This window comes from Ictidomys tridecemlineatus, chromosome 15 (genome assembly GCF_052094955.1).
Source record: "Ictidomys tridecemlineatus isolate mIctTri1 chromosome 15, mIctTri1.hap1, whole genome shotgun sequence".
NCBI lineage: Eukaryota > Metazoa > Chordata > Mammalia > Rodentia > Sciuridae > Ictidomys > Ictidomys tridecemlineatus.
In genome coordinates, this window is record NC_135491.1 from 8,321,602 (window position 1) to 8,337,536 (window position 15,935).

The 15,935-nt window shown below is 48.7% G+C and overlaps 1 protein-coding gene across 1 annotated transcript; it reads right to left on the reverse strand.

Moving 5' to 3' along the window:
• Positions 1 to 397: 397 nt before the first annotated feature.
• LOC144370736 (calcium-binding protein 5-like) lies at positions 398 to 6,921 on the reverse strand. Its single transcript, XM_078031760.1, has 6 exons — positions 6,645 to 6,921; positions 5,320 to 5,350; positions 4,732 to 4,875; positions 2,646 to 2,755; positions 1,865 to 2,012; positions 398 to 1,330 (listed from the first exon to the last, which is right to left on the reverse strand). Exons 1-6 carry the CDS (start codon positions 6,705 to 6,707, stop codon positions 1,305 to 1,307), a joined length of 522 nt encoding a protein of 173 aa, XP_077887886.1. The 5' UTR covers positions 6,708 to 6,921; the 3' UTR covers positions 398 to 1,304.
• Positions 6,922 to 15,935: the final 9,014 nt, after the last annotated feature.

A 15,935-nucleotide genomic window follows, 5' to 3' on the forward strand; every position in this document is an offset into this window, starting at 1 on the left:
CATGTCCCTTATGCTCAGCGAATGCCCCAAGGTCCCCAAAGAAAATGATGTCCCTCTGGGAAGGGACACAGCTCCTTTGCATGGCCATTTCCTCCCTCATGAGGCGAGCTCCGGGGGATGGCGATGTGTCTGGTTTATCGATGGCTCTAGCCACCTGCCTGGACGGGCAGCCTGCACACAGCAAGCAAGTGAAGGACAGGGGGAAGGAAAGCAGGAGGGTGGGCAGGGCAAGGACGGTGAGAGGTGAAGGCTTCACAGTCACGTGGCCAGGAGGGTGGGCAGGGCACAGGTAAGGGGCAGGGAGCAGCACCGGCTCTGCTTTCTCCTTAATGGGCCAGTGGAGGCCTGTGAACAGCCCATTCCATGCATCTGCTCAACAGACCACAAAGAGAGAAAATCCTGGAGGTGACATTTTATTTTGAGGACCTCTGTGCTGCTGAGGCGTGCTGTCCCCGGGGGAGGTGAAGGAACCACATTCTCAGTGTCACAGACAGATGGATGCTGAGTTTGCAGGACGGAGCACAACTCCCACCCACCAGGGAGATTCTCCGGAAGCAACCTGGGCCAACTGGCGTGGAGGCAGGGGCCTTCCAGGGATGGCTTTGCAGTCACCTGCTGAGCTGGGGATTTGGGGGATCCTCTCTCTCTCTCTCTCTCTCTCTCTCGATATTTGGTGGGGGATTAATTCCCCAGGGATCAGCTTGCCTAAACCCGATAATCCCGATTTGTGATTTAATTCAGTTCCCCTGAGTATCTTACACCAGGAGAGGGACGTGGGCGATCAGAGGGGGAAACACAGGCTGGGCTTCCAGGAAATCAGGAATTCACCCCCAATGGCTCCTCACGGGTGGCGCCCAGCCTCATCTAGGAGCAGTTTCTAGCCCCGTGATGGGGTTGGCGTGTCTCCCTCTCACAGAACCAGGGTGTCTGAGATTGAAGTCCAAAGGGTGGGAGGGGAGGGGTGGGACTTTGTGACAATCTATCAGGAGAGAAGACTATTAGCTGGGGAAGAGATTTTGGCAGGTGGCAGGGGTTTAGGGCTATGTGTAAGAAAAAGATTTCATTAACCTCTGGAATTTCTGGGGTGGCAACTGGATCTCAGTCCCACTCCCATTTCCACACCTCCTGGATCTCATTCCATAGGCACGCCACTCCATCCCCATCTGGCAATCCATGCAGCTGCAAAGCCATTGGCTACCCTCCTTCCCCCCACTCCATCCTTCAAGGGGTCATGGGGATTGGGTCCTCAGCAAGCAAGGGATCCATGTTGACCAGGTGGGGAGCATCTGGGCCCCAGGACATCCTCAGCGAGACATCATCCTCACAAACTCTGCAAAGAAATGGGGAGGTGAGGTGCCTCGTTGTAAAAAACCACGGTAGTGTTTTGCGTACTTCCTATGTTGACCTTAGAGAAATTACCTAACCCTTTACCCTCCGTGTTTTCATCTGTAAGACGGGAGTCGTAGGCTCACTCTTTCCCCTGTGTTTTTAAGATGGTTAAATGTCACAGGGCTTGTGGGACACAGTGTTCCGTGAATGGCCGATGTTAGGGTCTGATGTCACCCTCTCCACCGTCTCAGGGGGATTCCTCTTCACAGGTCAGGAGGCTGGGTTGTGAAGGTAGCCCCTGAGCCTGAGTCAGCTGGACAGTGACTGGTGAACACTGGACAGGACACCCTTTGCACATGACCTTGCTGTGACTCTACACCAGAACTTGCTGGCCCCACCCTGCTTTGAGGTCCCCCTGTCCTCTGGCCTGGGGTTGGCCTGTAGATCTGCGTCCCACCCTCACCCTCCACCTGTCCCGGAAGGCCACACAGGGAGTTGGAAACAGATCCCTGCCGAGCCCACCCCTGTACATCACCTTCAAAGTCAACGGTGCCATCTCCATTGACATCGGCCTCGTGGACAACCTCGGAGATCTCCCGGGGGGTGAGCCTCTCTCCCAGAAGCCTCTGCATGGCCTGCTGCAGCTCCGCCAGTGTGATCTCCCCGTCTCCATTGGTGTCGAACTGATGAACAGAAGCAGAGGGGGCTGGATGAGCAGCACCGACCTTGAGAGCAACGGTGACAGGGTGACAGTGTCCATGGATCACTAGAGCCAGGCCAAGGGCTTCAGGCACATCTTACTGGAGAATATCAGCACCTCAAGGTCAAGGGCTCCTCCCGGGTTTGCACACACCTCTCCCTCTGTTTAGACAGCATTATCGGGATATAATTGATGTGCAGGTAGCTAAGCAGGCTTAACCCGTGCCCTCTGATGAGTTGGACAGAGGCATGCCCTCATGAAACCACACCAATCAGCACAGTATGTGTTACCTTGCCTCCAAGACATTCCCTGTCCCCTTAGGTTTCAGTTTGTCGGATGTGGAACATGAGATCTGCTCTTTTAAGTTTTTGATGCCAAATACAGACCGTTAGTCTGTAGGTGAGTGGAACCCAGTCATCTCCATAACTGAAACTTTGAGACCCATGAAAGGACAGCCCGCCTGCCCCTCTGCCCAGGTCCTGGCAGCCAGCTTGCTGCAGTCTGTGCCTGGGCCAAAACAAGGAGGGCAGAGGGTGGCCCTCTGGTGGGCTCTGTCCATGGTGCTGACGTGAACAGTGCCTAGACCACCCCCAGCACCATGGACCCCTTCACTGACCTCCTTGAAGGCGTCTCGCATCTCCTGGACACCAATCATCCCAGCCGTTTCTGCAAGCAACTTGGGGGTCATCAGCTCCACGAAGTCATCAAAGTCCACACGGCCCCCCACTGAGGCAGAAAGGGAGGGGTTAGTGGGACTCCATGCCCTGACCTTCCAATCCCTCGCTTCTCCCTTCCAGTCAGTTCCAGAAAGAGAGCGGCTCCCAGGTCCCCGCCGTCCACGGGTTTCTGTTCTGCACTTTTATTAGTGCATGGCGCCACACACACTCGTGGGTTAGTTTCGACATGCTCATGCCTGGACTGTAGTGTGCTCCTTTTTGGTCCCCAGTGCTTCCTCTCTACCTGTCCTCCTCCCTCCTCTGGGTCCCTTCCTCTCCTGGATCCTTCTGCTTATTGACTTTTAGGTGGGTGCTCTATGGGTGCACACAAAGGTGGAGTTCAGAGTGGGATGTGCACATACGCATCATCTGGTCATTTCATTCCTCGGTTCTTCCCTGTTCCTGTCCCTCTTCCCTCCCCCCGCCCCCTACCCCACTGATGTCCCCTCTGTTTCATGGGATCCCCTCCCCACACATTCCCCTGTGAGAGAACACGTTCTCCCCTGGCCTTCCGGGTCTGGCTTATGTCCCTGAGCGCGGTGTTCCCCAGTTCATCCATTTACCAGCAGATGCACGAGTCTCATTCTTCCTTGTGGCTGGGTGAACCCCCCTTATCTTTCACTCACTCAGCTCAAGCCCTGTGTCCCTCTAACCTGAACCTGGTGGACAAGGCATGGATGGGGACGTGACTGACTGACTGCACGACCTTGAACACAGTCAGGACCCCTGTTCCCGCGTCTGTGGATCTGTAAGAGGGAGTGGGAGTTACATGCGCACCTGAGGCTCTTCCAGATACGAATACAGTCGTGCCTTGGCATCCACTGGGGGGTGGTTCCAGGAACCCCCATGGATACCAAAATCTGCAGACGGATACCAAAACGCCATGGTATTTGCATGTAACCTACTACGCAAACCTCTCATATGCTGTGCCTCATCTCTAAGCTCCGAGCTGCTCTCTGAGAGCCCCCAATCCTCAGGGTTGGTGGAGAGTCCTCAGAACCCCAGGAGAAGGACCCACAGCTTTGGCCCCTGTCTCACTCCCAGGTTTCTGAGACGTGGGCGGGGCATGTCTCAGAGGCCCCGACACAGTGGAAATGCTCTCTGAGTGTCATACTGTGTTGTTCAGGGCACAATGACAAGAAAAAAAAAATAGCCTGAACATGTTTAGTGCATACACAATTATTTCCCAAATGTTTTCCATCTGCACTTGCTTGAATCTGCAGATACACAGAGGGCTGAGCACACCATTATCACCTTGAATTCCACCTTAACTCAGTTACATGCCCAGAAGCAAACCAGTAGCAATTTTACTTCAGTTTCAGTCTCAAAGTCACCTCTGGTCTCCATTTAAAAATCGATCCTTTTCAACTCGGGAAGCTGAGGCAGGAGGATGGGTGAGCTCAAAACCAGCCTCAGCAAAAGCGAGGCACTAAGCAACTCAGTGAGACCCTGTCTCTCAATAAAATATAGTTTAGGGCTGGGGATGTGCTCAGTGGTTGAGGGCCCCCGAGTTCACCACCATTAGGTCCGAATCCAAGCTCATTGCTGACATCCAGCACGGCTCCAGCCTCACAGTCCCCGGTTAGACCTTTAGTGGTGACAGTGATAAACCATACTTAATCAGAAGTTGTGGGGACTACAACTTGGCCTGCCTGAGTACCCTCGTCCCCTCCTTCCCATGGCACCATGAGGTAAGGAGTGTCCTGCCTTCACTCAGAGACCAGGGACCTGAGACCCACGATAACTTCACTTTTCAGAGTGACTTTCATTGACAAATAATAGAACTGGGACTTGCACCCAGACCTGTCTCTCCAAGGCCCCTCCAACTACTTCAAAAGCCACCTCCCTGGAGCAGTCTGGACTGCTCTTTTCTACACCCCAATCCTCGTAGCCCCCTGTATCCCCACAGACTCCCCCTCCCCCTGCTCCCCAGTCTCTCCCTCAGCAGAGCCCAGCCCAGCCCTGCCTTCCTCCCCCGGGTCTCACAGTTCATGCGGACTTGCTGGCCCAGTTCCGTCAATTCCATCTCCGTGGGCATGTAACCCATTGTCCTCATGAGATTCCCCAAATCCTTATGGGAGATAAACCCATCTCTGTCCTTGTCAAACTCAAGGAATGCTTCCCGGAGCTCTGAAAGTGAAGACAGAAGAACTTTGGAGGAACTTGAAACAGCCGGGGGGAAGAGTGGCACTCCTTGAAACTGTTGCTGAGGCCGTGACAGAGACTCAAGGGGAATACACCATAAAACCCAGCGGAACAGCAGTGAGTGGGAAAGGCGCCCCGGGGGGACGGCTCCGAGCTGCTCACTGAGCCCCCAATCCTCAGGGTCGGTGGAGAGCCCTCAGACCCCAGGAGAAGGACCCACAGCTTTGGCCTCATTTTAAGGCTCCCGTCTCCGCTCATCCCGGGTCTCTGCATGTCGCTAAGGACTCCCGGCACTTAGCTGCCCTGGGGAGGCCTCAGTGTCAGTGGAGGGGACAGGAAGGGCTGTGAGGTGTGCATGGGAGGAGGTGACACAGACAGAGCTGAGAGCAGGTCCCTGGGGGCGTGAGGGCATTTGGGGGCAGCTGTTACCTTCGATCTCGTCCCGCCCCAGGGGCCTCTCCTGAGGGAATGCAGGGAGGGAAGGTGGAGAGCCGTCAGGGTCCTGCGCTCCTCAAGCCCGTCCTCCACGCCCCTGTCCCCTCACCTCTCCTCCTCCCTCCCCAGCCCCCACTCCTCAGCTTCCGCTCTGCCTCCCTCCCATCCCCCTCACTCCTCTTTCCTGTACTTGAACCTGGATCTGCTCTTTCCCAGACACACATTCCATGGCACGTGGAGTCCCAGCCTCCCCAGATGGACAGGGTGTGATTTGCTGTCCCAGCCCAGGTGTCAGAGGCTGGCTCTGCTGCGGCTCCTTGCATTTAAACCTCAGGACGACTCTGGGAGGCAGACCAGGTATCATTCCCATCTTACCCATGAAGACGCTCAAGAACAGGGAGGTCGAGGAAGCTGTTAAAGGTCACACAGCTCTGAAGCAGCAGGTCCCCGACCAGGAGAGGGGAAGTTACCCTTGAGGTTGTGTGGCACTAGACTCCAGCCCCAGGGCTCGAGTCCAGGGCTCCCGACTCCAGGTCAGAAGTCTTTCCAGGGCACCCCACTGCTGTCCCCACCTGCCTCCCCTGCCTCCCAAGAGGGAGAGTCCCTTGGGGTGGGACCAGAGCTCAGTGGTGTTCAGGAGGGCCACTGAGTGCCAGCAGGACCAGAGCCTGCACCTCTGCGAGCGTCTGCCCTTCACTGCCCAACCCGCTGCTGGACGTGGCCTGGACACCTGCAGAGAGCCTAGAGGCCCCACCAGCCTGGCCTCCACCCTCTAGCTCCCTGGCCGTCCCCCAGTGTCTCTCTTGCTGTCCTCTGTGCAGTCTCATCTCTGTCCGCCCTGTCCTCCTTCCCTTCCTGACAGTCGCAAGCACAGGAATGGACCAGCCTGCCCTGCCACTTCCTCCCTGGGGTCTTATGGCAAAGGACTCGTGTCTCAGCGCCTCGGTTTCTTCCCCTGTAACACGGGAGTGAGAGTCTCGGGGACCTCGGAGTTGTTCTGGGAGTTAAATGACATCAGGAATGTGCAGACCTTTGCACAGAGCTGGGCACACAGCAGGGACTTGGTAAGTGTCCAAAACTGCCATTGTCACCGTCACCGGCCTCTTGTGTCCAGAGCAGAGAAAGGGACACCATCCCAGCCACCGTTTATTCTCCTCACAACGCCCCCCTCCTGAGTTTACTGTCCCCCTTCATCCCGTGGCCCCCGGGAACCCAGAGCCCCCTCCTGTGTTCTGAGCTTCCTGGTTCCTGCCGCTCACCTGCCCCTTCTCCCCCTGCCCCACACCTCCCTGCCCGCCCTGCCAGTCGCCCTGCCTCACCCGCTGCTTCTCAGCGATGCCCTTCCTCAGGAAGATGCAGGCGGGGCCCGCGGGGAACTGCATGGGGCAGGCGTGCTCTCAGGTTTGTCCCTCTGGGTGGCCCTGCTGCCTGTCCCTGGCAGCCCAGCCTCCTGCTCAGTCCTGTGCCTCTCTGGGCCTCTCCTGCGAGCCCGAGTCTCAGAGCTGTGAAGGCTGGGGACCTCGCCCAGGCTGGGAGGGATCAGGGCTGAGCCTGCCTCCCCATCTGGCTGCAGGGAGTCGGGGGCAGGGCCACCTCAGGCTGTGCCACAGCCCAGGATGGCACTGGAGAGCATTTGAAAGTAGGGATTAGGGCAGGCGCCTGTCCATTCACTGTATCCACCTGCATCGCCTGTGCCCACTCTATGCCTGGCCTCTGGGCCGTGGCACATGCAGAGGACAGGGTCTGGCCCCAGAGCTCTCCTGACCAAGTCGGCCTGGTGACAGGGGGAGCAGTGGTGGAGAGGGCAGTCTCAGCTCTCCCCTGTTCCTCTGGTCCCTCCTGCTCTTCCTGAGTAATTCAGTGGCAGCAGGGAGGGGCCAGGATGTGAGAAGTCATGGTGGGCTCAGGGCCAGGGGTGGTGAGGGGTCCACACAGGGAGGGCAGGGGACATCTGCTGTGGGGGCAGAGTCCCCTGGGGAATGGGGCACGGAGGCAAGTGTCCACATAAGGTGGGCAGGGACAGAGCCTGTGAGGGTTCCGATGTGACCATGATGCCATCCCCTATGACATGCAGTCACGATGCCAAAAGAGCTACCCCAGTGCCAAACCCAGGAGAATGGCCAAAAGCAGAGAGACCAGTTGTGACCTACTCTCATCACCCAGGTCAGAAATTCTGTTAGCTTAAACCAAAGGGCTCCAAAAACAAGTGGTCAGACTTAGTTACAGTCCAGATGTTCTCCTTTAGAGCCAGCATCGCTGCTTACGGATTCTGTCCAGGATGGTTTGGGAGAGAAGGGCAGTCAGGACACACCTTCCAGACAGGTGGAGTGTACTAGAGGTGGATCTGGAAAATGTCCAGTAAGTTCTCCCTGATTCCCCTCTACCTGGCAGCTCAGTAGGGCTGTTACCGCAGTGAGCGTCCCCGTCCCCTTTGGGGATGTAGCCCTCCCCGGCTGTGGAATCATTCATGTCAGTCTTCAGGTCCTTCCAAGAAATTAGCGTCCTCCTTCATTCCATTTCTCTGGTTGACTTTTCTTTTCTTCTTCCGAGGTTTTTCTTCCTTTTGAGGGAAGGCTTCTCTGGGTGTCTTAGTTCTGTGTCCTCCATGCCTGATGGTACGTTCAGGTACCCAAATAGGACAAAAAGCACCTTCTGGAAAAATCCAAGCATGACCTCTGCCCCGCATAATCACTGGATCTGGTCCTCTCCATGGACTAGTCTGTAAGTCCTTCCACCAAACTCAGCCTAAAGGGCCTGTCGCTGTGGAAGACATGTGTCGCTCGGCTGCGGTGTGACCTTCCGAGTCACAATTTTAAAAAATTTAAAATAAACAGAGCATGATTGAGGTTATTTGGGGGAATCCTAGTTCTATCTCCCCCTTTTAGTTTTTGTAATTATAGCTTAATAGATAAATAAGCTCGTTCCACAATGGCTTGACCTTGGGGGTTATAAGGAATACCTGTTTTATGGTCAATACGAAACTCTTGGCAAAAATTGGTGAAAAGAAGAACTAACATAAGCCAGTGCATTATCAGTATTAATCTGTAAAGGACATCCTAATGCTGCAAAGGCAGCTAGACAATGAGAAATAACATGCTGAGCATCTTCTTTTGAGCAAAGATAAACCTAGAATAAGTATCTACAATTACATGTACATAACATTGCCTACCGAATTGAGGGATGTGAGTTACATCCATTTGCCATAATTGATTTGGTTTTAATCCATGGGGATTTACCCCAGATGGTAAAGATGGAGTGTGTCTAACACATGCGGGGCAGTGACAATTTGATGAGCTTGCTCTCTAGTAACATTAAATTTTTTATGTAAGCTAGAAGCATTTTGATGATGTAAAGAATGCAAAGCCTGTGCGCAGTCATACAAAGACATTTGTTGAAAAACAGCATCTGTGACCATGATGCCATCCACTCTGATATGTAGTCAAGGTGCCAAATGAGCCGCCCCAGTGCCAATCCCATGAGAAAGGCCAAAAGCAGAGAGACCAGTTGTGACCTGCTCTCTTCATTTATCAATCTTATCATTACCTGATGTCAGGGGCCCTGGAAGATGAGTGTGGGCCCGTATGTGGCCTATAAAACATGGGTGCTTTCTCATCTGCACCGTCCTTTGTAGGGTATGAAGCAAACTGAATAACTCTTGTGATGACGTATATCCAATAACTGAAGCTTCAATATTTTTTGTAACTCCAACTGCATATAAGCTGTCAGAATAAATATAAATAGGCTCATTTGTAAAATAGCATAAAGCACAAATGAGAACTTGAAGTTCTGCATTGGGCAGAAGCATATGAGGTTTGTATTACCTCTGTATGAGCATAAAAACCTGCTTTACCTGACCTTGAGTCATCAGTGAATACCGTTAGTGCGCCATCTATTGGTTGTGCACGTACAATCCTTGGGAGAATATGAATGGTGTTATTAATGCAAATTAAATCATTTTATCACGAGGATAATGACTTTCTATCTGATCAGGAAAATCAGCAAAAGCTGCTTGTCATAAATTAGGAGTTTGAAAGAGCCAATAATTCTGTTGAGCAGAAAATGGAATGATTATAATATTAGATTCTGTCACAACTAGTTGTAAAACTCTTGTTCTGCCCTTTATCACTAATTGAGCAACAAAATCATAAAAAGGAGTTAATGACTTTTGAGCAGAGTGGGCTAAATGAATTCACTCAATAACTCCCAATGTTTGCCGTATCACCCCTGTAGGAGCGTGAGCAGTTGGAAATATCAATAAATATATAGGCTCTTGTGGGTTAATTGTAGTAAGTTGAGCATTTTTAATAGCAATTTCAACTTTCCTCAAAGCTGTTCTTGCTTCTGTTGTGAGCTGACGAGAAGTTGGAGTAGGCTCTCCCTGTAATATCTGGAATAAAGGACTCAAATCTGAAGTAGTTAGCTGACTTTTTAAGAGAAGGATATTATTCAGAAACCTTAGAAGTAAAATTAGAAACAGGTGAAAACAATTAAAAAATCATCATAAATGAAGATGAAATTCAAATGAGTGACACCAAAATCACAATCATCAAATTCAAGAAGGAATATAAACATAATGGTGGAAGAAAAGAAAAACAAGATTGAAAAGATGAAGAACATTTCAGAAAATGGTTAGTTTCAGAAGATAGGCAAAGAAGATCAGACTTGGAAAAATTGCAGTTTCTAGGGAAGGATCAGATGTTTTTAATTAAGAGAACATTCATAAAATAGAAAAATCTTAAACTGACATATCTATAGGGGAAGCAACTAAGTGGATAGTCAATGCTACAAGGAAAACTATGTAGCTTAAAGCATCCTGACAACTTCAAGCATTTACAAAGCACAAAGTTATTTAAAAGAACCTTACTTTGAACTTCTAACTAATTTGAGATGTATGGTGCATTACTGTTAACCATAGGGATACAGGAGCCATGGAACAACAGCATACATTCCCCCAACTATTATGCCAGATTCGTGGGACCCCAATAGACCTCCAGGAGCCAAATCCGATGCAATCACACAAGAGTCTTTGCTGCAAGCTGGAGCCTGGTCTCACAACCATTCCCGATGCAGCGGTCCCAGGGAGTGAATCCTCGTCCTTTGTTCAGTGAGATTTTATAGTTTTGGGGGGATACTCTATGTGTCACAACATCACACAGCAAATCATTCCATACCGCGGGAAAATCAAACAGCAACTCTTAACATTGATTAGCACATTCACTGCGGGAACAAGTTGGTAGGGGTGATTGGTTAGTACAAAAGGAGTATTCCTTTGAACTGACTGGTTTAGGCCACGAGGGGTGTACGTGCTAAACTACATGGTTTCCTAACATGTTATCAACCACCATAAACTACTGGGGGGTCATCTGGCATCCCAGGTATTTCCCTGTCTCATGCTGATTGGAAGTTGCTAGGGGGTGTGCCATGGGTCCCCACCTAGCCTGACTGAGTCAGGGACACCTGGCACAGCAGATCTCTCCTGTTATTTACAGACAAACAACTCAGCAGGGTGGGTATGTGCCTAGGAGTGCTCTGTGGGTCTTTCCAAGGACAAGGGTCACGCCCCCTTCCTTGGACAGGCTTTTCTCTGAGGTAGAGGCTGGTTTCTCAAAAATGGAGTCACATTAATTTCTCACAACCTGCCTGTAAAACTGGACCCACTGACCCAATTCCTTCCTTCTGTCCTCCCGACCATCTCAGGTCTCTGGTCAGCACTATTCTGCTGTTCTGATGTCACCTTTTCTATATTCCATTATAAGTGTAGTATTGCTTTCCTGTGGCTAGCTTATTTCACTTATAATGTCCTGCAGGTCCATCATGTGGCCACAAATAATAGGACTGCATTTTTTTTGACTGAACAGATTCTGTTGCTTATATGTACCACACCGAATCTTTCCATTCATCAGTTCACTGATATTTAGCTACCAGAGAATTTTATCAGGTGAGTGGAATATGTCACAACACCAACATTCAGTGGCAGAAAGAGTGAGGGAAATGCTATAAAACTACTCATATAAGTATGTGCACCAACAATTTTATATGCAACCAAACTGTCCATTAAGTATAGTGTCCAGAAAAATATGATGCAAATGAAGAGCTCAGTGACTGTTCTCACCTGCTAATCTGGAGGAATCCAGCAGGCATCAGCGCTCTTCACTCCACATATAAAATACAGTTCTACCTGGACGGACACCAAGGCCCATGAACTTGGAGGGTAGTAAGTTAATGAACTTAGTAAATTCTGTCCACAGAGGTAAAATGGCCTGGCAACTTAGCTCCTGCCACAATCAGATGACATGATATCTGGGTCCCCAGATAATATTTTACCAGTTGTGAGAACTTAGAAAGTTGGCTTAATTTTATAGGGCATGGTTTCTCCATCAATAAATTATGTTCATGCCTTTGCATGCCATATGGAGTTTGGGGGGTTTTGTTTTATAGTAGAAAAATCATTTTAAAATGGTCATTTTATTGTTATTAGTGGTAGTACTAGGAGCAAGTGTAGCAAGAATGCTTAAATAAAACATTTCCTAAGCACTTACCATGGGCTCAATTTAACTGGATTTATCCAATTATCCAATTATCTCAATTGGATTTATTAATGAATTTAAATGCTTGACACATTATATCATGTATAGTACAACAAACTTATGGGTAAGATGCTATCGGTACCTGCATTTACACAAAAGGAAAGTGGGACAGAAAGCAGTGTACACCACACAGTGAATGTAAAAGCCAGCAGTTGAATCCAGAAACATTAACAAAAGAGACAGCATTTGTAAAATTACTAATTACATAAGATGATAATTTTACTCAGTGGCAAAAAAGACAATCAAATTCTGTTTTATTGAAATAGAGACATAGAGTTCTCTATCAAACTAAACATCCTCTAAACATAACATGTGTATTTTACTTATGCTTTTCCATCAACAATTAATAAATCTTCCCCATCAGTGACTATAAAGGCATTGGGAACGGTTATCCAGGCAGCCCACACACAAGGCTTTTCACCCTGTTCCAAATACCAGAGATGGTTAACTGGACATCTCAGGCATCATTGCCAGCAAGATCTAAACTTAGCTCACAGCTTTTCAGAACCAGAGTACTAATTGGAAGTACTCACTGGTGAAAACACACAGTCAAGAAGGTTAGCAACAGATGAGAGTTGGAAATAATTTTCGCCTACTCTCTGGCATCAGAAATTTCTTATGAGGATCACAGAGCAGGTCACGGGCACTAGGCTCAGGGGCAGCAAAAGTCATCGGTCTTCACAGCTCCACAGCTGCCCTGTTAGGGCCTGAATGCTCTCTCCACATAGAGTCCCAAATTCCTCACACCAAATCTCTGAGGAAGGCTTGGCCTGTGAATTCAGCCAATGGCGGCTGGTCATGTGCCCATTTTCAGGCAGTGTCTTATCTGGCTGGAGGTAGAACATTAAACCTGCACATCTATGAAACACAGAATTCAACAACCCTGTCACAGATACAGAGCGAGGCATTTAGCTAACGTGCCCACTAATATGGGGAACCCCAGGATTTGAGGTCAGTCTACCTGATGATGATACGCACATATTCTCCTCTAGACTGAGAGCTACATTGCAAGATGTTCTAAATGCAAACAGCAGAAATATCTTCACTTTTGTAGAAGTTAAAAACTGACCCACTGCACACTCCCATTTCTACCAGAATCAATGGCATTTTTCATTGAACTTGACCTGTGATTGGTGGTTCCATATGGAAGATCGGGAACCCAAGTGCAGTTCTGCCATTAGGTGGGGTGATGACCTTCAGTAAGATTCTGTCTCCTTTTTATATTAACCTGTTGTTGGTGCATGATGATCACACAGAAGAGCTGGGTTCATGGTGATATATTCACACATGCACACAGCATAATTAGGTCTATTTTACTGCTGGACACCCCCCCCCTCACATTCCCCTTCCCTTCTTTCATCCTTTCCCTGAAACTGGGGTTTATGTCATTGATCATCTGGTTTTCCTTGTAGCTGACAGAAGCCCATGGGAACTGACAAAATGTAGGTGATTCCTGAAGCATTCCTGGAATCAGTAGGTCACTATATATGGGCCCCCTGGATGGGCGTGTTGCTTGAATATGTGGAGCTGTTGGTCCCCGAGTCCCCTGGGCACTGAGAGTGCTCGACCAAGGATGAAACAGAGCTTCAAAGGAACTTTGATGTGGTAGATGTGAAGATTCTCTCATCTCAGTCCCTAAATCCTGACACCATGCAACCCACTCCCACATGTTAATCAGGAGGAAAGTGGGTATTGGACCCTGGAGTCAGTGACAGTCCACCCCCATATCTGCAACTCCAAAGCAGATTCTTGTCTCTTAGAGTCAAAGAGCGTTTAGTCCATGGTTTCTCAAAGTCCCTAACAGGCTATTATTTTTACACTGTATCTATTGGGAACAATGTAAAAGTTCTATTTTGAAAATGGTTCAAAGTGCAAATAGAGCTGGGGATATAGCGCAGTTGGCAGAGTGCTTGCCTTGAATGCACAAAACCCTGGGTTCAAACCCCAGCACCACAAAAAGAAAGATAGATAGATAGATAGATAGATAGATAGATAGATAGATAGATAGATAGATGAGAAAGAAAGAATCTATTTAAAAATTCAAATAAACAGAAAATAATGGCTTTCTTCAGTCCCATGAATTGACCAGTGGCATTACTTTGCAGCACTTGCTATGGGGTCCTGCCCGTGAACTCATGCTCAGATCCTGATCCTCTTGTTCTCTGAATGATTCCAAAATTGCTGAATACAAAGAAACTTTGGGTCACCAGTCACAATCTTCTTTTATAACCAGTTAATTTGTCAACAAAAAGAGTTAATGATTCTTTGAATCATCAATGATTCTTTTGACTTCCTTTACAGTAAGTGTGTTCAGTAACCTACTGGGATAAATGTCACTCTGCCTCTGCACCTGCTTCTGTCTCCTTTTTATTTTCTTACAGGTACAAACATGGCTGTGCATGTATTGCTATTTATTATGCTGATTTGAATTCTTTCGAATAAGTACCAAGGGGTGTGAGAGTTGGGTCACATGGTGGCTCTGCTCCTAGTCTTTGAAGAACTTTCATTTGACATTTATTAATTGGAGTATTTGGAAATTTGGAAATAAGTTGGTTTTTTTAGTTCTTTTTACATTCTGTCAGAAGAGTTGCTGGCAAAGTTTTCTTCCCATTCCTTGCATCTTTCTTCACAGACTTGCTTCCATTGCTCTGCAGAACTGGTTTAATTTGGTGTCTTTCTATTTTTTGATTCATTGTTTTATTTCCTAAATTGTAGGAGTCTTATTGAGGAAGTCAGTGCTGGGAACTATACGTCAGAGATTGACCCTATGTCTTCTTGTGACAGTTATAATGTTTCTGGTCTGATTCTAGGTCTTTGACCCACTTTGTGTTGACTTTTATATTAAGGTGAAGTACAGGGATCTACTTCATCGATTTCTTGTAAAATATCCCTGGGTGACATGTTTGGACCACCCTAGCAGAGGGACTAGTCAGGAAGGACAGATTGTAGCAGTACAGTCAGAGCCTCCTGTGCCACCAGGGATAACTGCAGACCGTACACAGCAGGCCCTCGAGGGCACTGGGAATAACAGTGACCAGTGCAGCACTGACTCAGGGGTCACCCAGCATTAGCATATAGAGAACATGAACTTGGTTACCACTGGGAACAAGCATAGTGCAGCACAGAGCTGGACTGGTGTCACCCAAGGATCACTATAGTCCAATGGATGCTGGACTCTGCTGTCCCTCAGACATAACGATGGTCCACGATAGGACATGGACAGAAGTTCTGTACTGAGCATGGACTCTGGTGACACTGTGGGATCCAACAGAGAGCATGAACTTGGGTCACACCTGGTGACAAGTGTAGGCAGAGGGTGCTTCAGAGGAACTATATGTAAGTGTCATCACACTCTTGACACATGGACACTTTCCAGTAAAGTAACCATTTTACCAAAACTGCTAAATGGACACTTCTCAGAAGAAGAAAGGCAAATGGCCAACAAATACATGAAAAAAAAAAAAACCTGTTGAACATCCCTAGCAATCAGGGAAATGCAAATCAAAACGACATTGAAATTTCATCTCACTCCATCAGAATTATAATCATCAAGAACACAAATAATGAATGCCGTGGAGGATGGGGGGAAAGGGTACACTCAAACATCGTGGGTGGAACTGCAAATTAGCACAGCCACTCTGGAAAGTTCTATGGAGATTCCTCAAAAGACTAATGGAACCCCAAGGTGACCCAGCAATCCCACGCCTTGCTATTTACCCATCTCTAAAGTCAGAATACTATAATGACGCTGCTGCATCAGTGTGCATAACAGCATCACTCACAAGAGCCACGTTTTGGAAGTAGCCCAGGAACACATCAACAGGTGAATGGATTAAGAAAATACGGCATTATATACACAGAGGAGTATTACTAAGTCATGACAAAAAATGAAACTGTGGACTTTGCTGGTAAATGGATGAAACAGGAGATTGTTCTGCTAAGTGAAATTAGCCAGACTCAGAAAGTGAAAGGTTAAATGTCTTGCTCATATGCAGAAGATAGAGCAAAGTAACGGGGAACTCT

Excerpts from the sequence above, each read along its gene's own strand:
- LOC144370736 (XM_078031760.1), bottom strand. The coding sequence starts at position 6,707 with ATGCAGTTCCCCGCGGGCCCCGCCTGCATCTTCCTGAGGAAGGGCATC. Across the intron at positions 4,876-5,319 it reads GGGGCGGGACGAGATCGAAG|AGCTCCGGGAAGCATTCCTT; the intron begins GTAACAGCTGCC and ends CTTCACTTTCAG. Across the intron at positions 2,756-4,731 it reads CCAGCAAGTCCGCATGAACT|TGGGGGGCCGTGTGGACTTT; the intron begins GTGAGACCCGGG and ends TTTCTGCCTCAG.